Source organism: Dipodomys spectabilis, unplaced genomic scaffold (genome assembly GCF_019054845.1).
Source record: "Dipodomys spectabilis isolate Male_0828 unplaced genomic scaffold, ASM1905484v1 ptg000175l, whole genome shotgun sequence".
Lineage (NCBI taxonomy): Eukaryota > Metazoa > Chordata > Mammalia > Rodentia > Heteromyidae > Dipodomys > Dipodomys spectabilis.
Genome location: NW_024870852.1, coordinates 17,094,110 through 17,119,982, shown reverse-complemented (window position 1 = coordinate 17,119,982; position 25,873 = coordinate 17,094,110). Strand labels below are relative to the sequence as shown.

The following is a 25,873-nucleotide window of genomic DNA, read 5'->3' as shown; positions in this document are numbered from 1 at the left end:
AGAGCTGAGGGAGAGTTCTCAGGCCCAGAGTTCAAGCCCCATGATCAAAAAAAAAAAAAAGGAATTATGATTTCATTGAGAAAAATTATGATGATCTTAAGAAAGGTAACAATCGAGGTAGTCTGTTGATTGTGCATTCATACTTATCAGGGGCTTTGGAAGGGCCAAACTATACAGAAGCCAGGAATCTGTATGGGGAAGGCTGCAGAGTTCACTCATTCCTATGCTGTAGAGCAATTCTGTCCCCCAGAAAAGGATATGTTTATTCGAGAAAGTGCTATCCACAACATAAAGCTGATTCTAAAGCAAAATCACAGCCCTTCCTGACATGCCTACCTCCTGGGCTGTTTAATTGGTAACGATCAAGTTGTTGGGTCAGCCTTGTTTTTAACAAAAGGGACTTAGGGAAAGTCCAGTTGTTCTTGTCTTAGTTCTGTTTGTAAATACTAATGTCTTCACTGATGTTTGAAGCCCAGGATGGCTCTGACCCAGACAAATCACCGTGGCCAGTCTCATCTGCTCTTACGGCTCGTCTCCGGCGTCTGGTCACTATTTACCAGCGTTGCAACCGCAAGGAACTCTGCAGACCTGAAATCCTGGGACCAGGTAACCAAGGATACTGGGTTCAAGAGGAGATGTTTAGGAGAACATCAGAAATGGATCTCATCAGCAAAGAAGCCCAGAAGAGGTAAAAGAGGGAAAGTAGCTGGAGGGAAGGTGTTTGTGTTCTCCTGTGAAGTTAGATTGTTTCCAGAATCCATAAATGGTGATGATGTTATCCTAAAGACTAGGGAGTCTCATGAGACCTAGATACCCTCTGGACACAATTCCCAGAATTTTATAGCTCTCTCTAAGTCAGGCCCTGGCACCGATGATATGATTTAAAAATACTACTCTGGCTTATGTCAGGCCATTTCAAACACCCCCATTCATCAACAAAAGGAATTAAAGCTGTCTTATTATAGCTACAAGTCTTTATCAAGCCTTTGAGAGCAATAAATGCCATAAAGTACAAGCCCAAAGGAAGGTATAAATTGTCAGTTACTTGCTTGTCTGAGAATTAAGCTAAAAAGACTACTACAGGCCAGCATAAGCTAAGCAGATCATCAAAACTACAATTTTTTGAGTCTTTATAACTCTGTCCTTCGGATGAAGCATCAGTGAATTAAATGAACACCACATAGCATATCCAATTACTTCTTTGTACTCCCTCTGGCTTTATGAAATTTGGTAATTCAGGCGAAATATATCTCCCATCTGGTATGGCTGCAAAGAAAAACTTCTTCCTGCTTCTCACTCTTCCATTGACCCCCTCACCACAGTCCCCTATTCCTAGCTGGGGAAGAGAACACCAGGCCCAGGAACCTCCTTGTAAACACTATGGTGGCATGTTCCACTCTTAAGTCATTATCTCAGTTCCATACAGTGTACACTAGAGGAAAAGCTTTCTGTCCCAGAGAAGACAGTTGACATGGACAGCCCACCTACATAAAACCAAAGAGCTATGAGAGGAGTTCTGGTGTGTACACTGAGGTAGTGCTTTCCTTTGGACTCCAGTCTCCTGATGAGATGAAGAGGTTGGATTAAATTGTCTGGAAGGTCCCTCCTGTGCTGTGAGGGTGGGGGCAGGATAATTAAGAATATATGTTTTTTAATCCTGACTTCTATAAGTGAAGTTAACTAGATAACTTGTAAAAGTAGTTATTTCTAGAGTCAACAAACTGTTGCACACAAGTAGATAGGGGGGTCAGTATAGAGGAAAGAACTGAAGATCTGAATGAATAGTCCCTCTTTGAGAGTACAGTGATTTTTTTTTTTAATAGGTTCTCTTAGCCCAATTAAAATTAAGTAAAAATAGACAAAATAGTTCTACTTGCTTCCTTGATTTCATGAATAAGTACTCAAAACGTGGTTGTTGCCTTTCTATTGAAAAGCAAAAGAAATATAAGCTATGCATAATATCATACATCTATAGAGGCTGTGTCAAAGGATTGTGTCAGGAGACTCTCAAAAGAGAAAGACAGGAGGTTGGAAGTATAGCTCAGGTGGTGGAATACCTACCTAGCAGTTACAAAGCCTTGAGCTCAATCCCCAGTAAGAAAAGAAAAGAAAAAGTAGGCATGGTGGTTCAAACCTATAATCCTAACTACATGGAGGCCACATTCAGGGGCTCAGAGTTCAAGGCCAACCCAGCCTCAGCCATCTCCTCTCCCCCCCCTCCCCAATCATAACCCAGTGGTTGAGGCAGCAGCATACATCTATCATCCTAGCAACACAAGGAAACAAACAGGAGTACCATAGTCCAGGCCAGCCCAGGCATAAAAATAAGAAGCTACATCAAAAATGACAAACACACACAAAAAAAATGACAAACACAAGAGGGCTAACAGTGGTGTAAGTGGTAGTACTCCTGCCTACCAAGCATGAGGTCCAGAATTCACCACCACCACCCCAGTACTGCCTGAAAACAAAGGAGAAAAGTCCATTCACTCTCCCTCTCTGATTAAATCTCAAGGTGGACCAGGAGAGAACAAGCAGACTTCTATAGAACAGTGTCTTCCTTTGGAGTCATTTATGATCAAGAAAAGAAAATCTTCGACTGGACACAGTTCCGCATCATTTCCCGTTTAGACAAGAAGTCAGATGAGAGCCTAGAACATTATTTTTATAGTTTTGTGGCCATGTGCCGGAATGTGTGTCGTCTGCCCGCATGGAAAGAGGATGGTGAGAAAACTCTGTCACGGTGTGGTTGGTGCGATGGGGAGAGCATGCTAGCACTCTGACTGCAGAATTACAATTACAAGGGCTTCAGACAAAGTCAAGTAGGCTCTTAGAAACTCATCAACTCGCCATTGGATCCACCCTCAGTATAGCAAAATGTTTCCCCAGATGGTATAATTGCAATGAAAATTGAAATTCAACCAAGACCTCACAAAGGGCCCGGCTCAAGTGTTGGAGCATCTGCCTAGCAAGTCAAGGCCCTGAGTACTGTTACCACCAGCAACAAAAACCTCACAGAAACACTGAGAGACTACCATGTGTTAACTTTGTAATAAATGGATATTATTTAAATATCTCCTGGTCTGTTATGAGCCCTTCTGAAATGGTCTCTTGGTTGAAATTTGCACCTGCTTCCTGCAGGTCCCTTCTTAACCACATTTGTTAGATAAACTTATATTGGATCATGTTTTAGGACAGCTAAAACAAGCACTGGGCCTGCCTGGCATACATTCTGTGCTGATGGCAGCAGGCGGACATCCCTGCCTTTGCCCCTCAGGTGCCATGATGGAAGTGTTTGCATTCAGGCCAAGCTGGATACTGGAAAGACCTGGACCATGGAGTCATACTGACAAGACAGGAATTGTAGTTCTGCCACCTCGAGCAGAGTAACCTATCTGAGCCTGTTATCCTTAAAAAAGGAATGATGAGCCAGATGCCAGTGGCTCATGCCTGTAATCCTAGCTACTCAAGGGCCTGAGGTCTGAGGATCACAGTCCGAAGCCAGCCCTGGTAGGAAACTCTGTGAGACTTATCTCTGATAAACTACTCAAAAAAGCTGAAAGTAGCACTGTGATAAACCACTCAAAAAAGCTGAAAGTAGCACTGTGGCTCAAGTGCTAGAGTGCTTGCCTTGAGCGAAAGAAGCTCGGGGACTGCCTAGGCCCTGAGTTCAAGCCCCAGGACCCAGCAGTGGCGGGGGGCGGGGGGGGGGGGGTGGAATAACGATTGTATCTCAGAGAAATTTTGGTAAAAGCTGGGTAACAAATGTGAAGTAATTAGTGCGTAGAACACCTAATGATTTTACATATCTCATGTTTTCCTGCTCTTCTTGCTTCCTCCCCAGATCTGTTCTTGTTGATTTCCTTTTACTTTCTCATTTGAGCAGGAACCCCCACAGCCATAACTGCCATGCCAAGGGGCCAGGGAGCAGAATTGTAAAACCACACTGATAGGCTATATTTCCTCCCTTCTTTCAGGCACTCCTGATGCTACCATCTATGTTGAACCCATCACTGAGGAGCGGGCTGCAAAAACTCTGTACCGCATTGAGCTGTTACGGAAGGTCCGAGAGCAGGTGCTCAGGTGTCCTCAGCTGCATGAGCGTCTGCAGCTCTGCAGGCCCAGTCTCTACCTCCCAGTCTGGTGGGAGTGTGGAAAGCATGACCGAGACCTGCTCATTGGCACTGCCAAACACGGGCTCAACCGCACCGACTATTACATCATGAATGACCCCCAGCTGTCCTTCCTGGATGCTTACAGAAACTATGCCCAGCATAAAAGGACTGACACCCAGGCACCAGGGAGTCTCTGTTGCCTTTACCAGAACAACTCCAAATTATATGAATCTCTTACCTATACTCAAATGAGTAGAACTTCAGAATCCCTTGAAAGTGAACCTGAGAATGCGGTGAAAATAGAAAGCAGAGATGATCATCTTGGTCTTCCCGGAGGCAGCTTACCCCAGGTGACCTGTGAAAGCTTCCTTCCTAATGCTCAAGACGTCATTTCTATCAACCATGATGAAAGTCTGCTGCCCGAGTCCTTGGAAAAAATGATGTATGGTAAGAAAGGACTCAGCCGAGATCCAGGCTCTTTCCAGGAGAGCCCAAGTACCAACACAGAATCTAGGAAAGATGCCATTACCATCTCTGCCAGCAGAGATGGGAGCTGCCAGCGTGGTGGCCATAAGGCAGAAATAGATTCAGCCTCCTCGCTCATGGAAAGCTTGGAAGCAGGAGTGGCTCAAATGAACATTAAAAATGGAAAGCATCTGTTGATATCTCTTTCAAAAGATGGGGAGCCATGCTACAGTGAGGCAGGCCAGAGACCTGAAAGCGCGGGGCAGCTCGAAGACAAATGCTTAGCTTCCCCTGCCGTGGACGCAGAAAGCGAAAGCGGGTTTGTAGAGCTGTGCAGTCTTAGTGTCTGTGACTCCAAAAGAAACCTGTCGTCCGACCAGCAATTAATTGATTTACTAGAAAGCAAACATTTAGAAAGTAAGCTGATTCTGAGTCAGAACCAGAGTGATGAAGAAGAGGACGAGGAAGAAAATGAGGAGGAAACCTTAGCAGTGGTAACTCGCACCAGAGAAAGGCCGGATGTGTTGCACCTCACCGAGCCCACCCCTGTCATCCCAAGGGGAAAGAACCGAGCCTTCCATCTAGATGAAGGCAAGAAAGGAAGCCTAGAGGTGGTGAGCCAGACTCCTGGACCACAGAGGACCTTCCCTCCTATAGCCTGTCAGTGCCACTGCAAACACATGGAGAGGTGGGCACGGGGCCTCGGGAGTGAGGAATTCGAAGTGGAGAAACCCAAAGCTTATAACCCAGACTTGTTCAGGAGCAGAGCCAACAGTACCACAGTGGAATGCGAGCCCACTGCTGTTCCATCAGAGCCATTTAAAGTGAAGCTCTTAAAAGACCCGTGGAAAGAAAGTACAGAGGGAAAGAAAGGTTTCCCCACATACACTTCCGAAGGAAGTGAACCCAAGTCAGAAGACATGGATTTTGAAAATAAAGATGATTATGATAGAGATGGGACCTGCCCTAATCAAGGTACAGTATGTAAGACCCTGTGGGACTCTGGATAAGCCAGTCTTTACATGAAAGGAGGCAGGTAGCATAGGGGAATGGTCACCAGCGGGCCTACCCTCCTTCAAAACCAGACGTCACAAGTCTTAGTCTGAAACTAAATAGAGTTTCCTGACTGTGGTCATTGTAGAAACTGAGGATGGGGGTGCTGGGAATGTAGCTTAGTGGTAGAGTGCTTGGCTAGCATGCATGAAGCCCTGGGTTCAATTCCTCAAAACCACATAAACAACAAAAGCAAGAGTTGGCGCTGTGGCTCAAATGGTAGAGTGCTAACCTTGAACAAAAGAAGCTCAGGGACAGTGACCAGGTCCTGAATTCAAGCCCCAAGACTGGCAAAAACAAAACAAAACAAAAAAACAGAATGGTTGCAGCTAACAGAGACCTGCAATTTATATAGGTGCACAATACAGGTGTTTTTATAGGAACTCCCAAAACACCAGTAAAGTTGGCCTTTGCTGAGGTAAAGAGTAGTAATTGTCATTGAAACCCTGTACTTTCAGGACATTGGTGTTAGACCCCTTACAAGCAGCCCAAAAAGTGAATGTGATCTTTTTGAACAGGAAAATCTTAGATAAGGGTTCAAGTTAGAAGGAATTTCAAAACTGTAAAGGAAAACAATCCAGGTGATCCTGAAATTCATTATAGGAATAGATACAATGATAAGAGATCTTACATTTTATATGTATGGACTGTCCTTGAGATTTCAAGTATTACAATGTTGAGTTTCCCTTGTCAGCTCTACTAATGAAGAATGTAGAATCTCCTCCCCTCTCTTTCTTTCCCTTCCCCTCTCCTCTCTTCTCTAAGGAACTTCCCTTTCCCCCTTTTTTGTGGTCTTTGTATAGGTGCATGCTCTCAGTAGATAACCTGCATTGATAGCCCTAAAGCAGGGTTTGCCTTTATGGTTTGACTAATTTGGTTCCCCTAGAAATAGAAGCTATGGTAATTAATATTCAACTTGAAATAAGATAGCCCAAAATGAGCCAAGAAGAAAAAACAGAAAAAGTAGACTTCAAATCAATTTCTCGCCAATGTCCAGTTCGTTTTTTTAATTCTCTTCCAGACTATCCAGGGAAGTACTCGGAAGAGGAGAGCAAGAGTTCAGCCTCCGGCATTGCAGACCTCGGGGATGACACACAGGAAACTCGGGCCCCCACCATCGCCCAGCTGCTCCAGGAGAAAACACTCTATTCCTTCTCAGAGTGGCCAAAAGTAAATACACAGAGCTTGTGTCCTCCACCAAAGTATTCTCAGCTTTGATTCATTTCAACCCTCTTACAGTATTTCTTCAAAATAGACTCAAAGAACTGTTCGGTGTCCTTACAAGGTGTCAGTTATGCAGCTGGGTGTTAGTGTACCACATCTGTTTCCCTAGCTGCTCAGGAAGCTGAGATCTGAGGATTGAGATTTGAAGTCAGTCTGGGCAGAAAAGTTCATGAGAATCTCCAGTCAGCAAACAGAAAACTAGAAGTGGAGCTGTGGCTTAAGTGGCAGAGTGCTCACCTTGAACATAAAAAGCTCAGGGACAGCCCCCAAGCCCTGAGTTGAAACCCCAGTACCAGTGTATGTGCATACGTGTACCAGTTATGTAACATTTAGATACTGGAGTTAAATGCAGTAGACTAATTAAACCATAGAAAAAATCCCATACTTGTGGCTCTGAATTTAATCTTCATTGTCCAAACTATGAAATATATTTCAAGAATGTGCTTTTCTCTGATCAGTTCCTTCAGGTGAGGTGACTTGACCCTTGATCTGAAGATACCTTGTGAATTTGGGTGTCTCGGTGCTTATTCTGGCTCTTACCCTCTTCCTAGGACCGGGTGATAATTAACCGCCTAGATAATATCTGCCACGTGGTGTTGAAGGGGAAGTGGCCCCCCAGCCAGCAGTATGAGCCTTCAGGCACACCTCCCACCCCCATCTTAGCCAGCCATGCTGGTTCTGGAAACAGCTTCTCAGAGCCAGAAACTGCAGAGCACAGCTTCAGCAACGGGGCAGTATTGGCGGCCCAACTCCAGCAGGTGAGACACAGGATGGCTGGACCACATCTAACTTCTCAGTTCATTCAGCAAATAGGTACTGAGTGGATAGTGTATATTTCTGTTTTTGAGTGTTAGTTGAGGGATTTCTTACCCAATCTCCCAGGCTATGGAGAACTAGTAAAAATTTTGGAGCAGAGACATGCATGATGAAAACAAGGTTTGGGCTCAACTAGAGTCTTCAGGTTGTTGTCGGGGGTGACATTAGAAGAGAGCCAGAACTGGGGAACCAAATAAGGAACTGATACATAGAAAAGGTTCTAGACTGTGCAGTAAGTAGAGTGGAGACAAAAGAAGGAACAAACTTGGCAAGGATAACTTTCTGACTAGTAAATGTAGAAAAGAAAGGAAGCATGAGGAGACAGATATCTTTAGACGGTGCCAGAATACAGTGTACCAGCAGGAGTGAGCATTTCTGTCAGAGTGAGTTTGAGATAAATTGTTAGCACACTGGTTCTCACTCAGCTGCATATTATATTAGCAGGAGACTTTGGAAACCTACAGATTCTGAACTAGTCCTGGGTATAGCCTGAGTATTGGAGGTTTTTTTTTTTAACTCCCCAAATGATTGATGTGCTATTGATATTGAGAATCCCTGCATCATAATCATGAAATTGCAAATGTAGTCCTATACTAGCACCTGGAAACCTGTTATTCAGGGGTCAGTGGATCATGCCTGTAATCCTAATAAATGGGAGGCTGAGATATGGAGGATTGAGATTCAAGCCCAGCCCAGGCATACATGTAATATCCCCTCTCAACCTATAGCTAGGTGCAATGACATGTGCACTTGCATCCTAGCTACTTAGGAGACCAAGATCATCAGGATCGTGGTTTCAGGATAGTATGGGCAAAAAGTTCAAGACTCCATCTCAGAGGAAGAAACTGGGTATGATGGTATGTACGTGACGTTCCAGCTACAACAGGAAGTGTAAAATAAGCAGGCAAGACCCTGTCTCAATATAACCAGTGCAAAAAAAAGGGCTGAAGTCATGGCTCATCAGTAGAGTGCATGCCTAGCAGTATAAGGACCTGAGTTCAAACCTCCACAGAAATGGGAAAGTGGGGGAAAGGGGCGCTCAGTCTCCATCCTAGGCCTACTTCCTTTGTGTGTTCACAGGAGAGCTTTGTAGCTCCGGTATTCACAAAAGGTGAGCAGAAGCACAGACGACCCTATGAGTTTGAGGTGGAAAGGGATTCCAAGGGTCGGAGCCTAGAGCAGTTCTCTGCCACCCACGGGCACCCTCCCATCGTCCTCAATGGCTGGCATGGGGAATCAGCCATAGACCTCTCCTGCTCATCAGAGGGGTCCCCAGGAGCCACATCCCCTTTCCCAGTGAGTGCCAGCACCCCCAAGATTGGAGCTATCAGTTCACTTCAAGGAACCCTCGGCATGGACTTGTCTGGGATTCTACAAGCTGGCCTGATCCATCCAGTGACCGGACAGATTGTCAATGGGAGCCTAAGGAGAGATGATGCAGCCACAAGGAGGCGGAGAGGGAGGCGGAAACCTGTTGAAGGAGGGATGGACCTCATCTTTCTGAAGGAGCAAACACTCCAGGCAGGAATCTTGGTGAGTATAGGAGGCCACTGAATTAACCTTTCTACACAAAGAAACAGACATTTCCTCCTCTGGTACCTAGTGTTTTGGTGTATGCCCCTTTTCTCCTGATTTCAGTGGCCCTGTGTGTTTTCTTTTGTTATTAGATGCCTTCCATCTTTCTAGAAATAAACATATATTAACCAATGAGTGTCCCTTGGTCTGCATGCATTCTGAAGAAATGAGCCAGGGTGTCTTCTTATTTCAAATGGAATCAGGTCTTGTCATTTCAAATAGTAGCAGCCCAAACCTTCCAGAATTCCAGAAGAGCCACTGGGAGCAAAGCAAGGCTAACCAGGCAGAGAGCCAAGAGGAAGGACTAGCTGAATGTTGGTCCTGGCTCTCCTGCCTGACATGCTAGGTGGGCACTGCTAAGCCCTGTTCTGCTCCTCTATGAGGATTCATGGAAATCACACGAAGACAGTACAATCTAAATTCAAAGGAGACCATTGTAAACAATGGAGGTCAGAAACTGCTCAGCCAAGAGAAATCCAGTCCACTTTAGACTTGCTTAGTCCTTAACACTATATTTTGAGTTCCCATTTATCAGATTTTAAGCCCCCCCCTGCAAAAAGGGTCAAAATTCATGTGTTAAATAATAATAATAATAACCAATATTTTTTTAACCATCTCCCAGTGTCAGGCACTGTGTTCAGCTTTTCATGATGGTTCTTTTGATCCTAACGACAACCACCATGTGAAAATCAGTCTTTTCTAAATGAAAAACCTGTAGACAGAATCAGGTGAGCAGACCTCAGTGTGGCATTATCTGAGCCCTGAGAGAGCTGTGAACAGGTGCTGGGGCACAGAAGCTAGCGTGGGACAGTCGGCAATAGGACAAAGGCGTGCCCGGAATTGGAGCAGTTACGATGGAATTAAAGTTTGCCAAGTAGACAGAAGGGCATTCGGGTAGAAGCGCAGCTAGCATGCAGTGGTGGGTCAGAAGTGTATGGGTTTCCATTCAAGCATTCCAGCCAGCGGTGATAGGATAGCAGTCAATGGAAAAGTTAAAGAATATTTTATGTGCTTTAGGGACTCGTTTTCATTCTGTTATAATTGAGCTATGCATACTTGTCATTCCTTCACCCAGGAAGTCCATGAAGACCCAGGACAGGCCACCCTGAGCACCACACACCCTGAAGGGCCGGGACCCGCTACCTCAGCCCCTGAGCCTCCAGGAACAGCCAGCAGCCAGGCTGAGAAAGCCATTCCCAGCAAGAGCTTGCTTGACTGGCTGCGGCAACAGGCTGACTACTCTTTGGACGTTCCTGGATTTGGAGCAGTAAGTGCTGGCTGGTGCTGCCTGATGCTTCAGCTAACTGGCTGCTGACTTAGCGCTATTTTTTTAATCAGGGAGTGCTGAGGGAAACTAGAGATTAAGGCTGTTTGGGACAAATTTGTGTTGGTTGAGAACATCATTTTAAGTTTCGTTTTTGTTTTTTAAAGTTTAAATTTTGGTTAAGTCCTCCAGGAACAGGAAATTACAGCTCACATGAAAATACTGTCCTAAGAAATAGATATGTAAAATATTAAGAGGACAGGCAGGACTTATCTAAGTTTAACCTCTCAGATCCTCCAAAAATGACCATATGATATCATAAGCTTACAGGAATCCTCAGGCTACATGAACTGTACCACTTGATGAAAAATTTCCAGATTAATACGTTACTGCTCTTTTGGTGAGAGGGTAGGAGAAGTTGTATTCTTAGTTTACAACTGTAGCCTTGGGACTTTGCCACTGCTGCTTTTGATCTTGAGTCCTTTCAGTTAGAGAAATCTTTAGGTGGACTCCTGAGCACTGATATTTCATCTTTATTTTTTTCTTTCCTTCCCTGCTTATCTGCCCTCCACCTTCTTTGCCCTGAGCCCATTTGGTAAATAAGATGCATAGGCACAATGCACAGGAAAGAAAAGAACAGATTCTCAGGTGCACACTTTCCCAAGACAGCCGACAAGACAGACAGCAGTGGAGAGAGCACCCAAGGAGAAAGCTCCTGGGAAGCCGGAGGTCAGGGGCTCTAGCTGGAAAGCGTAGGCCCAGCTTGCTGTAATCCGGGTGCTTCAAGGAGCAAGCCTAGGACTGGTGATGAAGTCCCATGCAAAGTGATACCAATGAGAAAAGAACAAAAACAGTTGGAAAGCATTTCCTCATCCAAAGACTGTGGCAGAATGTTTTGTAATATTGGTCTCCATTGCCTCCTAGAGTTTTTCAGATAAACCAAAGCAGAGGAGACCACGCTGTAAAGAACCTGGAAAATTAGATGTCAGCTCTCTGAGCGGAGAAGAGAGGGTTCCTGCTGTCCCCAAGGAGCCAGGACTGAGGGTAGGAGGAGGGCCATGGGTCTGGGAGCAAGGGAGGCATCGTTGTTAAACCACCCCCTTGCATACTTGAGAGGAAGGCCCTGCTGGGAAACACTGCAAAGTGGGTAGCTGGTGGCATTTTGGCAGTTGATAAACAGTAGTAGCAGTTCCTGGGCATTGCTGAGCAGTGTGACTCCTGTGGCCACAGGTTTTCTACCTGTATCTCCTCAACTGTTCGTGGCTTGGTGTTTTGGGTGCTTTTTTTTCTTACTTGTAAGTTACTGGAGGTGGTTGGGGGAGGAGCCTTAGCCCTTGACAGCAGTCTGTTTCTAGTGTTGAACAAATGTCATGTAATATTTTCATTTCTTAGCTAATTTTTTTTTGGTGACTGCTATTTCAGATATTTCTTCCTAGTACTTCAGTGACAATAAAAAGCAGCTGATTCCTGGCGCTGCCGTTTTTCCTGTTGTAAAGTCACAAAACTGGAAGAGATTTCAAAGATCTCTGCAGAATGTTTGCACAGTATAACAAATCTGAATTAATTAAAGTTTACAGATGCTTACAAATTTGGAATGGGAAAGTCATAACCTCTAGGGGGCAGCAGTAGCATTTCCATCGAAAGCATGGACAGGTTGCACATCAGTGAACTTTTAACCTCCCAAAATGTATTCTGCCCATATAGGAGCTTCTGAAATCTCCGTGGGGACATTTGCTCTTCCCAGGCTGGCTGTTCCATGAACCCATGCTCTCCAGTGCCCTGCCAGCTGTTGAGAATGAGTCCCCTTCCTGGTGGGATTGGCTGTGTGTGATTTCTTACTTGACCTTCAGAAGACCACCCACCCTGGTCACTTCCTCCTTGCTCAGAAAGGAGTTGTTATTTAATGTTCCCAAGGCTTTGTCTCTCACCCAGCAGCTCCAGACAACTATTCTTAATTACTGCACCAGCCACCTGGAGGGAGGCCTAGACCATTCCTTCCCAATTCTTGCTTTATTCTCAGAAAACATCGTTACCACCCTTTTCTTAAGATATGCTTGTACTATACAGACTGATCCAGCTTCCATTTTTATTCTGTCTATTGCCACCTTCTGTATACAGAGTATCTTAGTGAAGCGATCAGGTCAGATAAAGACCTTCAATTCGTGCCCTGTATAGTTCCTGAGCTCTTTGTTTACAGACATGTTAAAATGATAATATAATTTCCTCACTTGCCTTTTCATAACTAGCCATTTTCCTAATGAGAGAAGTCAACATCCATCACCTTTCTGCAGATGTTCACTCCCTACCATAAAAAACATTTCTGAGCTGCTCTTGCAAGCCAGCCTCCTCTCCCGTGAACCCCCTCCTGTGTTGAAGAAACGCGTTCCCTGCCTCGAGGCAGTACTGTCCACCTGAGCCCCAGGGCTGCTCACCTTTTCAACAGAGCCATGCACTCAGTTTGGCTCCCACAGGTCTTCCGGGACTCAAGCCCCCTCCTTTCCCACATCAGTCTTAGAAAAGGCTTGTAAAATTTATAGAAATTGGTTTCTCATAATTCTGAAGGCTTAGAAGTTCAAGATGAAGGTACCTGCAGACTTGGTATCTGTTGAAAAGGGCCTTGCTGCTCACAGACAGCCATCTTCCTGTTGTATCCTCCCACGGGAGAGGAGCAAGCAAGCACTCAGGGCTCTCTCAGGAGAGCACTAATCCATCCCCAAGAGCAGTAGTCCATCTGTGACTGCACTAATGCATCCTAAGTGCTTGGCCCCTTGCGCTCATCATCCCGAAAGACCTTAACTCCTCACACCTTACAGGGTAGGATTGGAACATATGAATTTAGGGAGGATACAGATGTTGAGTCTGGAAGAAAATACACGCGATTAGAATGCCACACAGAATGCCTTCCTTCCTTTGAGCTTACATCAACTTCTGCTTTGTGTTCTGTGGTTTGGCTGAGGTCCACCAGACCTGGCATAAGCCAGACTACATGAAAGGCAGTGGGGCTCAGCTTAATACTGCCCAGGACATAGTGGTTGCTCATGAACCACATGTCACGTGCTCATATTTAATATAGCTTATATTTGTGAATTACATAGTATGTATTTGTTTTATATGTATCATTTTTTTTATTGATTTACCTGACAGTAAGTTGCAAATATGACATGTCACTCACACCTAAAACCTTTAGCATGCGTCTTCTAAGAACACTTTCCTACATAATTGTCGCCATTACCACATAGGAATATTCATGAGATCTGGTTTCCATATTTACATTTTGCCACTCATTCCAACAGTGTCCTTATGAGCTTGCTTTTGTTCCAGTGTGGTTTGTTTTGCTTCACTTTTAGGATGTCTAAGTGAGAAGCCATATTTGGTTGGTAGACCTTTCCATTGCTCCACTACTCTGGAAGGGTAGGCCAGCTTTGATCAGTGGCACCCTTCTACTCCCACCCAAGAGTTTTAGAGTTAGGATAAATGCTGTTCTGTATTTGTGAAGAAGTTCTTGGGTTAGAATGTCCATGCAATCATCTGGAAAGCAGCTTTGCCTTGAACACAAGGACTCTCCTTTTTCTTGCTCTCTCTGCCCTCTCCCCAGGCCTCCCCTGGAATCACAAGCAGGTTTGCTCCCAGGGTATAATTACCAGGAGAGAGAGCTGCCAAATCCCAATTTGGCCGCTGTGTGTGGTCGCTGAGCTGCTGGGAGGGGCACCTGCCTGGGCTGGGCAGCAGCTGGGTGGCTGGAGTGACTCTCCTTCACAGGAAGTGGTGAGTGCAGGCTTCCTCTGCCAGCCCTCCTCTTGTTCTGTAGGTGGCGGGGGAGGGGGTTGAACACAAGGCCCTCGTGCTTGCTAGGTAGACGCTATCGCTTGAGCCACTTTACCAGCCAACCTACCCTGGGCCTTTCTGCTGCTGCTCTCCAGACATGATAGGGAAAGGAGACCAGCCATGCCTTCCTAGCAAACTCATTTCTGAGCAGCCCCAGAATTCTCTATGTACCCAAGGTTCTCAGCAAGGGCAGACAAAGGGTTTTTGTTTGTTGTGTTTTTTTAACATCCTGATGCGAAGAACACTCTATGCATTTAGTTGTCAGAGAGGCAAGAGTCCTGTGGAGCCTTAGCCAATCTTAAACGAGTTGTCTAATTCTAGCTGTCCTAACAAGGAACTTAGTTCAAATTATATTAAAGATCTAATTTACAGCAGATTGTTAGAAAATACGGTGGAGGCATTACTCATCGTGTGCTGGGCTTGTTTTCTTCCTCACAAAAAGATGTCTGAGGTGGAAGGTACCCTTCGGAAAAAGTCTCTCCACATTTGCCTGCCCCTTGGCTGTGGGTGGGCTGCAAGGAAGAAGTCTTCGTTAGAGAAGTGTTGGAAGGATTTGTGCTAACCAGGAAATGTTATGGGGCCAGCAACAGTCCAAGATCACAATGTAGACAGAGTAGCTGGCCCAGAACAAGGACCAGCATTGATGAACTTAAGACAGATAGAATAACCATTTCTTTAGCATGCCCCATCTATTGAGTCTTACTGTCTCTCTTTCCAAACAAGAACTAGAATGAGCACTTGCCCAACACGCTCAAGGATTAACCAGCCTAGCACATTGCCAATGGATGATCATATTAGGAATAAGTATCATGGTATGGTATGGTATGGTATGGTATGGTATGGTATGGTATGGTATGGCATGGCATGGTATGGTATGCAAAAGGGCCTAGGTAGGCTCTGCTCTCTCTCTCTCTCTCTCTCTCTCTCTCTCTCTCTCCTATCTGGACCCCAGATAGTATCTCTACTATCTTAACCCTCAGTTTTGAAAGAAAAGAAAAACAAATGTAACTTTTGCATAGATTTCTCCAGCTCTGTAATACTAAGCCAGGTCTTTTTGAGCCGTTTCATAAAGCTTCCTGCCCATAATGAATTGGGGTTTATTTTTGTGTGAGGGGAAGGGTTGTTTGTGTTGAGGGGCAGAGTTGGCCATGCACCTTGAACTCTGGGCCTGGGCTCTGTCCCTCAGCTCTTCAGCTCAAGGCTAGCGCTCTACCACTTGAACCCCCAGCACCACTTCTGGTTTTCTGGTGGTTTATTGGAGATAAGAGTCTCATGAACTTTCCTGCCATAGCTGGCTCTGGACCATGATCCTCAGATCTCAGCCTCCTGAGTAGCTAGGATTATAGGCATGAGCCACCAGTGCCTGGCTATGAACTGTTTTTTTATTGAGTATTTTTTTGAGAAATGGTAAGACAAGTTTGGGACTTCAAAAATGACTATGTCTGGAGGTTCAAAACATTCAGCTATACCAGGTGCCAATGGCTTACACCTTTAGTCCTAGCTACTCAGGGTCTGAGATCTGTGGATTGCAGTTCAAAGCCAGCCTGGGCAGACAGATACAAGAGACTATTATCTCTAATTAAGGAACAAAAAAGCCAGAAGTAGAGGTGTGGCCCATGTTGGTAGAGTGCCAGCCTTGAGTGAAAAAGCAGAGTAAGAGTAATACAAGATCCCAAGTTCAAGCCCCATTACCAATATACACGTGTGCGCGCACACACACAAATCAGATGCTCATAATTTCAGTCTCCTGTGAATTAAAAGTTTTCTGTGAGTGGCTGCAGTGATAATGTTGACTTTGGAGTAGATGTAGTAATTGGTTGAGACAATACAGTGGAGCCCTTGGATTGGTACCTGACATGAACACTTGGTTAGTGGCAGCTAGTGTTTCTCCTGCTACCCTTTATTACCACCAGACCCCCACCACCTTTGGAGGTGCTGAATACTTCCCACTGGGAAGTGCTTCTCTTCTTGGAGCCCACTACATGCGTCCTCACAACTCCCAGAGAGCCTGGAACCAGTGTCACCAACTGAACCACGACTGTCCCTTCTTTCATAGTTCAAGGAGAAGAGAAACCATGAAAACAGTAGGACATGCCAGAGCTGTGAGTTAAAGTTCCCAGTCCCCAATCTCAGCGCTCAGACCTCCTTAGCCTTGCCGACTTTTCTCTCCATATTCTCTACGGCTCCAGGCCCTAGTAATACAATGTCTCTGTTTGTCTTTTTCTGTGTCTCTAGGTAAGATGTGTACCTCCTTTCTTTCTCCCCAAGAGTCTGTTCCACTAAGGAATACAGCCAGTCCCGCCCACCTCTGATTCTCAAAAGACAGGAGGCTGTGGGCCAGTCCCAGTAACAGCACAAAAAAAGGGGGGGGGGGAGCCTGGAGAGTTATACACAGTGGCTCGGATCTGTAATTCTAGTTACTTTTGAAAGGTAGAGATCAGGGCAGCCTGGACCAAAAGAAGAACATTCACGAGACTCCAGCTCAACCAGTGGCTGGGTGTGATGGTGCTCACCTGTCATCCTAGCCAGCAGGGAAATGGAAGAGTCACAATCCTGACCAATCCAGGCATGAAGTGAAACCCTATCTCAGAAATAGCCAACACAAAAGGGGCTGGCAGAGTGGCTCAGGTAGTAGAACACCTGCTTAGCAAGTAGCAGCCTAAGTTCAAACCACAATACTCCCCTCCCCCCAAAAGGAAACAAAGTGAAGAGAAATAGATGATTTTCTTTGAAGGGAAGCCAAAATACCACTCACTACGGTGGCATTTACCCAGAAGTATTCATGTCCCTTCATTTCTGCACCCAGCATGCAGCCTTCCCATGCACATAGTTGTGGCCTATGAGAGCTGGGGAGTTGCTGAACACTTTACCCCCAATGACTTTAAGTACCTATCACTGAACTCCGGGCCTGGGTGCCGTCCCGAAGCTCTTCAGCTCAAGGCTAACACTAGCGCTTGAGCCACAGCACCACTTCCAGTTTTCTGAGTGGTTTATTGGAGATGAGAGTCTCATGGATTTTTCCTGCCCAGGCTGGCTTTGAACCATGATCCTTAGATCTCAGCCTCCTGAGTAGCTAGGATGACAGGCGTGAGCCACCAGCGCCCGACGTATCGCTGTCCTTTTCAAACCGTAGCTGATCTGTCCTTGGCATTAACAAGTCAGGACTCAAACACAGGTTTGTCTAGCGCCAAAACCCCGTGCTTCATATTCTGATTTGCTGCTTCGGTGCATACAGGAGGGCTCGTGCTGCTGTCTGTTGAAGAGGTCACAGCCCCTCTGTGTCCTGGAGTGTGAGAGGCAGCTTAGTGCTGGCCTCCCCCGCCCTTCTGCCATCCTCTCGCAGGAGGCACTGCCCTTGCCAGTGAGTGTGTTGGAAGCACTGCTTGCAGCGATGGCCACCCTGGTCATTTCTGTGCCACCAGATGCTCTCAGCCTCTGAGGAGAAACCCTCTGGGCCTGTGGACAAGATATTTCTCCCACCTGGAGCCATCTGTGGAGCTGGGGACAAGGAAGGCCAGTGCAGAGCCCCAGTCACCCCCGCCCCCAACCTTCTGCCTTCTGCCTAGTAACTTAGCATCCTGTATCTTTGTCCTTTTCCAGGGATTCCTCCCAGAAAACAAGTTCAACCACACCTTGGCCGAGCCTGTTCTTCGAGATGCAGGCTCACGCAGGAGAGGCAGACGGCCGCGGACTGATCTCCTGAAAGCGCCCACCATCGTGGCAGACTCTCCCTCCGGAATGGGGCCGCTGTTCATGAATGGGCTAATTGCGGGCATGGATCTGGTAGGGTTGCAGAACGTGAGAAACATGCCAGGCATCCCCCTCACCGGACTGGTGGGCTTCCCAGCTGGCTTCGCCACCATGCCCACGGGTGAAGAGGTCAAGAGCACCCTGAGCATGCTGCCCATGATGCTCCCGGGTGTGGCCGCTGTGCCCCAGATGTTTGGCGTTGGGGGACTTCTCAACACACCCATGGCCACCACCTGCACCTCGACCGCGCCAGCGTCTCTCTCAAGCACAGCCAAAAGTGGCACGGCGGGCACTGAGAAGACAGCGGAGGACAGGCCAAGCAGCCACGATGTGAAAACAGACTCACTAGCCGAAGACAAGCCTGGTCCTAGCCCGTTTTCTGATCAGTCCGAACCTGCAATAACTACTAGTAGTCCTGTGGCTTTTAACCCATTTCTCATTCCAGGAGTGTCTCCTGGACTCATCTACCCATCCATGTTTCTCTCCCCCGGCATGGGCATGGCTCTGCCAGCCATGCAGCAGGCCAGACACTCGGAAATCATAGGTCTGGAGAGCCAGAAGAGGAAGAAGAAGAAGACAAAGGGAGACAGCCCCAACCCCAACCCAGAGCCCGCTCCCGGGTGCGAGCGGGAGCCAGGCAGCGACCAGAACTGCACCGAGGCCAGTGTCCCTTTGCCCCCAGAGAGAGAACACGTGGCACAGGCTGGGGAAGGGGTGCTCAAAGACTCCGGCACCAACTAGAACTTTTTCATTTAAGGAATTCTTGTGACTCGTAAGTTTCTTATCCCATTAAGGTTTGTTACTTCCCTCACTTCACGTTCACAAGAACCTGTGTTTCCATGAGTAATATGGCCTACCTAATTTCCTGTCTGAGAACTATGGTAACAGATGTTCATAGTTGCAGGGTCTTTCCACTTCATGAGCTAAGTGTCGTGTGCCTAGTCTAGGAGGCACAGAACTCTCCTGTTCCCCAGTGGTTCATTCCAGCAGTCGTAGTCGATGCCATACTTGTGACACGCCCTCCCCCTTCCCTTCCAAGCTTCCCACTTCACCTGAGGAGGAAAATGGCAAAAGAAAGCTGTCTAGGGGTCTATCGTGGAAGGGATGAAGGACAGAGACAAAGCGGGGCTCTTTTTCTGGGAGCTCGGTCAAATAGGAAGAATGTAATGAGACAACCAAAAAGCACAGAGAAAGGAAGTGCTGGTGCATTTTTTTTTTATCGGAATTAAAATAGGGCCCTATTTTATAATTACTGAGTAGCATAGTCAGAAGTATATAAACCAACGGTTGAAACACATATATTGATTTCTTTATGAAAACAGGAACCTTACTGTTAGTAACTTCCCCCTTCATTGTTTTTAGACACCTGCAGAAATACTGGCTGACTAGGCATTAGTTTGTGTATCTGGATCATCCCTCTCCCAGCGAAAAGATGACTTAAAGTCAGAGAAAGCTTCACACAGCTTGAGTTCCTGCCAGCAGGGGTGGGTGAGGGTTCCTACTCCAGAGAGCCCACGCCAGCTCCCCAACCCAGGACCAGCACTGCTCTGGCCTCATTCTCCCAAGAATGTCCTAGCCATTGACCTGCCTCCCCAAAGCTGTGCTTGCCAGAGCCTGACAGAAGGTATTCCCTGGGCACTAGGTTCTGCGGTCAGTTACTTAAGGTATGCGCCACCCTTTACACTACAACTGTGAAAAGTCTTTTTCCTCTCCATTGTTTCTCGGCTCTACTTAGATCTAATGGTTGGCCTGAATGCCACACTATACTTAGCTGAGACTCTGTTGGAAGTCTGCAGTATTCTTTGTCCTTGCTTAGTTCTCTGTGTTGAGGAGCTGAACGGGGAAGAACCTGTCCAACCACACCTGCTTCCCGCTTCCTTCCACCTTTCACTCTGGGCAGGTGCACCCGGTGGGCAGTTCTCGCTGGAGACTTGAAACGAGTTTACAGCTCGGCACTCTGGGGGCACAGGGCCCGCAGGGCCTGGAAATATGGCAGGTGTTTCACTTTGTGTTGTCACGATTTGCTGTATTTTTCTTTTCTTTTTTTTTTTTTACTGTTTCTGTTACCGTTTTGCTAATTTATCAGAAGGTCCAAATGTTTGACATAAGTATTTCAGTTTGCATTATTTATTTATGATGCTCTCGTCATTGTCTTTTATACATTTGGGATTATAAATTATGTAAATGTTAAAATGAGCATCTCAAAGAAGTCTGTTCAATCATGAAAATATGAATCTAAATGTATTTTCAAAACTTGGAATCCCAATTTTATGAATCGAATATATAAGATAGAAATTCCATAATTGATCCTATAAAGAAGAAAGAATCCAGGAATTGAATAAATCCTATTGAATGGTATCTCTGTAGTGTAGATGGTCTGTAAGGCTGACAACAGATTTCTTAGAAATGCTGCTTTCTATTTAACTAACATTGTGTTGTTCAGTTTTGCCTCCAGTGGAAGCAGAAAGGGTTTTTCAGCTGTTAAATCCTTAAAAAAAAAAAAAAAAATCAATATAATTTATTTATGTAAAAAAAATCACTCAATCGATATATTTTTGAACCTTTTAAGTACTAATTTTCTTTTTATCGAGTAGAAAAAAATGTATTTGCCCTAAATCCTTAAAATACAAATGCTATAAAAATTCCTGTATCTTGAAAGCCTTACTGCACATGAGTATTATAGACAGCCAGCAGAGGCTGGTCTCCTTTGTTGTCCTTGTGTTGTTGTTGTTCTGTATGGAAAAGCTGCTTTCCCAGGTCCCACTTACACCCCTAGGAGGTCCCGGGTTCTCTGCCAAGCTAAGTGAAGAACCCACCAGCATGCACTCTCCTTGTTATATCTGCCAACCTGTATGTTAATCTCGGGTGTTGAGGCTTCTGTCTGACTGCTATTGTGACCCTGTCTGCAAAATGAAACTGACAGCTCTGTGGATTATTTGCTCTGTAAGGCATAAGTGCTGCTTTATGATTATCTTGACATTCCCAAGAGCAAAAGCCAAATTTAAAGTCTCTTCAGCAAACTTGAGCCTCTTCATCTAATTCCATATCACTCACAGCCATAAACTCTCCTTGACCATTCTCCACTCATGTCTTACATAATAAATTGTCTGTGGTCTTGATCCTGGATTTAAAAAAAAAAAAAAAGTTTAAAAGTCAGATCTGTATTTGAGGGATTCACTGGCACTTGATGTCTCTGTTGCCTGGGTATTTGGTGAATGCATGTGTGCACGAGGGTGAGGTGTGCTGAGGGCTCCCTAAGTGCCGTTCAGCGTGAGGGCTGACCTCGCCTGCCCCTCAGCCTGCCCCAGCACAGGTTAAACAATGTTTCCTGGACGAGGGTTGGCAGCGGCTCCCACACTCACCCAACTGATCACTTCCTGAAACCCCATACCGGAAGCCCGACCTCACTGGTCTTTCTGCAGGTTAGAACAGGTCCACAAGACAGGAATACCTTGATGGCTGGACTTCTCAGGGCTTTTTAAAGAACTTACTAGTCTTTCGCCCTGGGAAGCACGGCTCCTCAGCCAGAGAGGGCTTTGTGAGAGGTCATCCATGAGGCACAAGGCATGGGAGAGAAGGGAAAGGCTGAAACCTAATTCAGGTCTGAGCAGGCGACCAGAATAGTAGCCCACACCTGTTGGTGGTCCTGGCTATTGGGAAAGCAGAGGTAGGAAGACCGCGATCTGAGGACCAACTCTAGCTAAAGCACATACCCTACCAAAATAAACAAAATGGAGCTGGGATGAGGCTCAAGTGGGAGAGTGAGAGACCCTGAGTTCAAATCTCAGCACTGCCCCCCTCAAAACAAACATGCTGACCCAGCCTTAGCCTGTGGGCCAGCCGTAGGTGGATTTACAGTGACCTGAAGAAAGGATGGGCATTATTAGAGGAAGGCCTAAAGGTGCTGTGTGTGTGTGTGTGTGTGTGTGTGTGTGTGTGTGTGTGTGTGTGTGTGTGTGTGTGTGTGTGTGTGTGTGTGTGTGTGTGTGAAAGGATGGGCATTATTAGAGGAAGGCCTAAAGGTGCTGTGTGTGTGTGTGTGTGTGTGTGAAAGGATGGGCATTATTAGAGGAAGGCCTAAAGGTGCTGTGTGTGTGTGTGTGTGTGTTGGTCCTAGAGCCTGAACTCTTCCTGAGCTTTTTGCTGAAGACTGACACTGTACTACTTGAGCCACAACTCTACTTCTCGATTCTGATTGTTTTTACTTCAGTGGAGATGAGTCATATAGACTTTATTGACTGGGCTGGCTTTAAACCATGATCCTCAGATCTCAGCCTCCTTAGTAGCTAGGATCACAGGTGCAAATCACTGGCACCTGGCTCCTCTGCTACATTTTTTTTAAATAAGTAAATATTACAGACCTCTAATCAAGACCTGCTGGCTAGAATAATGGCATATACAGAATCAGGGAAGATTCATAGTTTTATTCTACCAGTTCAGTGTACTTGGTGTTGTGTGTGTTTGCCATAGTAACTGCCTTTGGCCTAGTGGGAAAGCCAGCAGAGGCTGCCAAACTGTCTTGGTCAGAGAGCAGAGGTGAGATGAGACTCCATGGTCCTACTAGCCAATCCTCCAGCCCTGGCTTCTGTTACCAGTCCAGGACCTCTCTACCTTAGAGACTGAACTAAGCGAATAAATTGCACTTGGAAAAACTGGCACTAGGGAAAATGGAACACAAGTGACACACCCTCTGGAAAGGTTTATGCTTGATTCATTACACCAAATTCCTTAACAGTGTTTCTTGCAAGAATTCTTTGTTTCTTTGCCTGGTGTGGAAACCACAGGATTTCTCTCTTTGGTCAGAAATAGGATTCATCCAACCCAGTGACTAGGATTTTGTTTCTACATTGGTTGTACATGGCTTCACACCCGGCTCAGGAGCTCAGGGGCAGGACAAACTGCCTGGTGGCTGCCATCTTTGCAAGGTATCTGTGGACTATGGGAATCGGAAAGGTGGGGAGTTAAGTACTGGCTCTTTCTAGAAAGGCATTTTGTGAAGTCAGATGGAAGTGGAAACTCTCACTGACCAAACAGCCCCTGATGTCTAAGCTCTGCCTCAGTCTTAAGTCCAAGCCCTAGAGGACAAGGGGAGGGACTAGAATAAGGGGAAGAGAGGGGGTGGAGACTTGCCAGGATATGACTTCCGTGCAGGGACAGGAAGCAGCACCCCTTCTCTGAATTTGTTTCCTCACCTGTAAAATGGGATGCTGACAATATGTACCTAAAGGTGATGCATGGGGTTGATCCAAAGATGAGTGTCAAGTGCTTATCAGGATGTCTGTTCTCTTGTGAGTCATTCTTGTTATTCCTCTCAAAAGCCAATGTTGAGAATGGCCAGCCCCACTGCAGAGAGACAGAGACAGAGATCAGGGCAAAGGAAGGAGCAAAGAACTTCAAGTTGCCCCAAGGCAAGTACAGAAAAGATCTGGGGAATGGACTCAAATAACTACAAGAAAGAAGCTTTGTGGCCTGACTCCATCTCCAAAACCCTGTGCACAGGAAAGATAGTTGCTTTCCACGTGATCTATGTCCTGGGTAGACCGAAGGAATAAGGAGACTGCTTGGGAGCAGGCAATAGCTTGGCACCTAGATTTGTGATGCCTCCTTCCGTGACAGGGAGAAAAGATACTCAGTTCAATGTGAGTTGCAGGATAACATTTTTTAGTATATTCAATATTGAGTGGATATTATATATATAGTTTAAAATAGTGTGGTCTGGAAATCAGATTAAATCCAGGCATCTCATGTTTTATCTACAGCAACAGCACATGGTCACTGGGCTCTAGCTTGCTCAGTACTTGAAAGCCATGTTCTCAGTCCCCTCCCTGTCTATGTGAAGGAACAGCCCAAGACAGGCTGACCAAGTTACTTGATCAACCAGCTACTCAGTGGCAGAGCTGAGTTTGAGAATCCAAGATTGATATGGAGCCATTAGCTGACCAATAGGGGAGCCACGCTCTATGTGCTGCAACTTCATGAGAACATCATTCGACAGCAAGAGAGATGGAACTGCGGCGCCCCTACCTCTGGTCCTCAGCCACCAACCCTGTGGCTAGGGAGTTGGCAACAAAGCTGTCTTTCTATCACTGTTGCTGGTGTTGGGGACCTCTGAGGGGGCTTTAACCTAGGGACATCTTTGTGTCTGAGCATTTGTACACACAGCTTAGGGCCATATGGAAAGCAGCTTCCCATTTAGAACTTGGAAAGAGGAAAGGGTTTGAGTCATTGCTCAGCTGGCAAGATCTGAACCTGGGGTGGTGGGCCAGAGGGCTGTCGGGAAAGGGGAAGGTGATCTTTCATCTGCCCGTGCTCTGACCATGACCTCCAACCCTGAGCAGCTGGGCTGTATATGGGATTAAAGGTCATCCCAGTGCTACCTGGTTGGTGCCTACATTGTAGGTCACTGTGCCAGACCTCAGCCAGTGTTCACAGATAAGGACCAGATCGGGTAAGTGGCCACTGTCTTCAGCAGTGTAATGGGTGAGCAGAAAAACAGGAATCTAAAGACACTTCTCTTGATTCCACTGTGTAGTGTTCTTGCTCTGGCCTTGGCCATGACCTTGGTGCCACAGGCCCCACGCACCAGATTCCAGTTGGAATGTGACCAACTTGGGCACTCTCTTCCTGTGAGGTCAACCTCCAGCCCTCACAACTACTTCTTAAACAGCCTTGAAAGCAGCCTTGGAGTTTAGGCAGGCCTCTTGAGCGTCCACCTGCAAGTCCACAAGGCACCCTTCCACTGGAGAAAAAGTTGGGCGTCTCCAGCTCTGTCCTCTCTAGTGGAGTCTTATTTGTGAAATACAAGAAGAAAGCAGAGGGCTGGGAATGTGGCTTAGTAGTAGAGTGCTTGCCTCGCATGCATGAAGCCCTGGGTTCAATTCCTCATTACCACATAAACAGAAAAATGAGCACAGAAAGGCTCCAGCACAGAGCCCAGGCCCCAGGCCCAGAAGAAAAACAAAACAACAAAGAAAATAGAGAACAGACCTGAAGGTGTTGGTGAAAGAGAGGGAGTTGGGGCTGGGAAGGTGGCTCAGTGGTAGAGCGTTTGCCTTGCATGCATGAGGCCCTGGGTTCGATTCCTCAGCACCACATAAGCAAAAAAGAAATAAAAGCCAGAAGTGGCGCTGTGGCTCAAGTGGTAGAGCGCTAGCCTTGAGCTGAAGAGCTGAGGGACAGCACCCAGGCCCAGAGTTCAGGCCCCATGACCGGATCCAAAAAAAAAAGAGAGGGAGTTGTTAAAGACAAAATGTTTAAAAAGTACAGAAGAGGATGGAGCCTCTGGACGGGGGAAAAAACACCATTGCTTGACAAAGAGACCCACTGGGAAGTCCTTGCAGGTGGCTATGAGCTGACTCACCTGCAGAGGGCGCCATACATGGAGGTTGACCTCACAGGAAGAGGGTGCCCAAGTTGGTCACATTCCAACTGGAGCTCAGGCAACAGGAAGGCCTGGCATGGGGAACCAAGACCAGCTATCCAGTCAGCCCAAGTCAGGCTGACTGGAAGCCACACCCTAGGAAGCAGAAGCTCAGAGGAAGACAGGAACTATTGCCCTCTCCTGACTCAGCACGAGGTAGAAGGACTTCAGACCCTGAGTAGATTCTTGTGCTACATTCAGGTCTCCTATTGGCTTGTGTGCCAAAGTGATAGCACAAGTCAATGGCCTTGGTGTAGGAGATAAGACGGAGGAAACACCAGTTTTCAAGAATGGAGGATGGGACTTGGCCGAACTACAGCCTAGTAAATTTGCATCAGCCTTAGCAAAATTGTAGACAGAACTTTC

General features: G+C 46.4%; 1 protein-coding gene across 2 annotated transcripts in view; it reads left to right on the top strand.

Annotated features, from left to right (window-relative positions):
* Chd6 (chromodomain helicase DNA binding protein 6) overlaps positions 1-21,206 on the top strand; it is a 148,064-nt gene extending 126,858 nt beyond the window's left edge. The window contains exons 29-37 of one of the 2 annotated variants that reach the window (XM_042694303.1): positions 472-688; positions 2,516-2,724; positions 3,978-5,555; positions 6,655-6,803; positions 7,409-7,615; positions 8,754-9,206; positions 10,324-10,515; positions 11,437-11,556; positions 17,938-21,206. In XM_042694303.1, the coding sequence (XP_042550237.1) occupies positions 472-688; positions 2,516-2,724; positions 3,978-5,555; positions 6,655-6,803; positions 7,409-7,615; positions 8,754-9,206; positions 10,324-10,515; positions 11,437-11,556; positions 17,938-18,828 (4,016 nt within the window). In that variant the 3' untranslated portion in view covers positions 18,829-21,206. The remainder of the gene's footprint in view (positions 1-471; positions 689-2,515; positions 2,725-3,977; positions 5,556-6,654; positions 6,804-7,408; positions 7,616-8,753; positions 9,207-10,323; positions 10,516-11,436; positions 11,557-17,937) is intronic. The other variant, XM_042694304.1, reaches the window with a different exon arrangement.
* Positions 21,207-25,873: the final 4,667 nt, after the last annotated feature.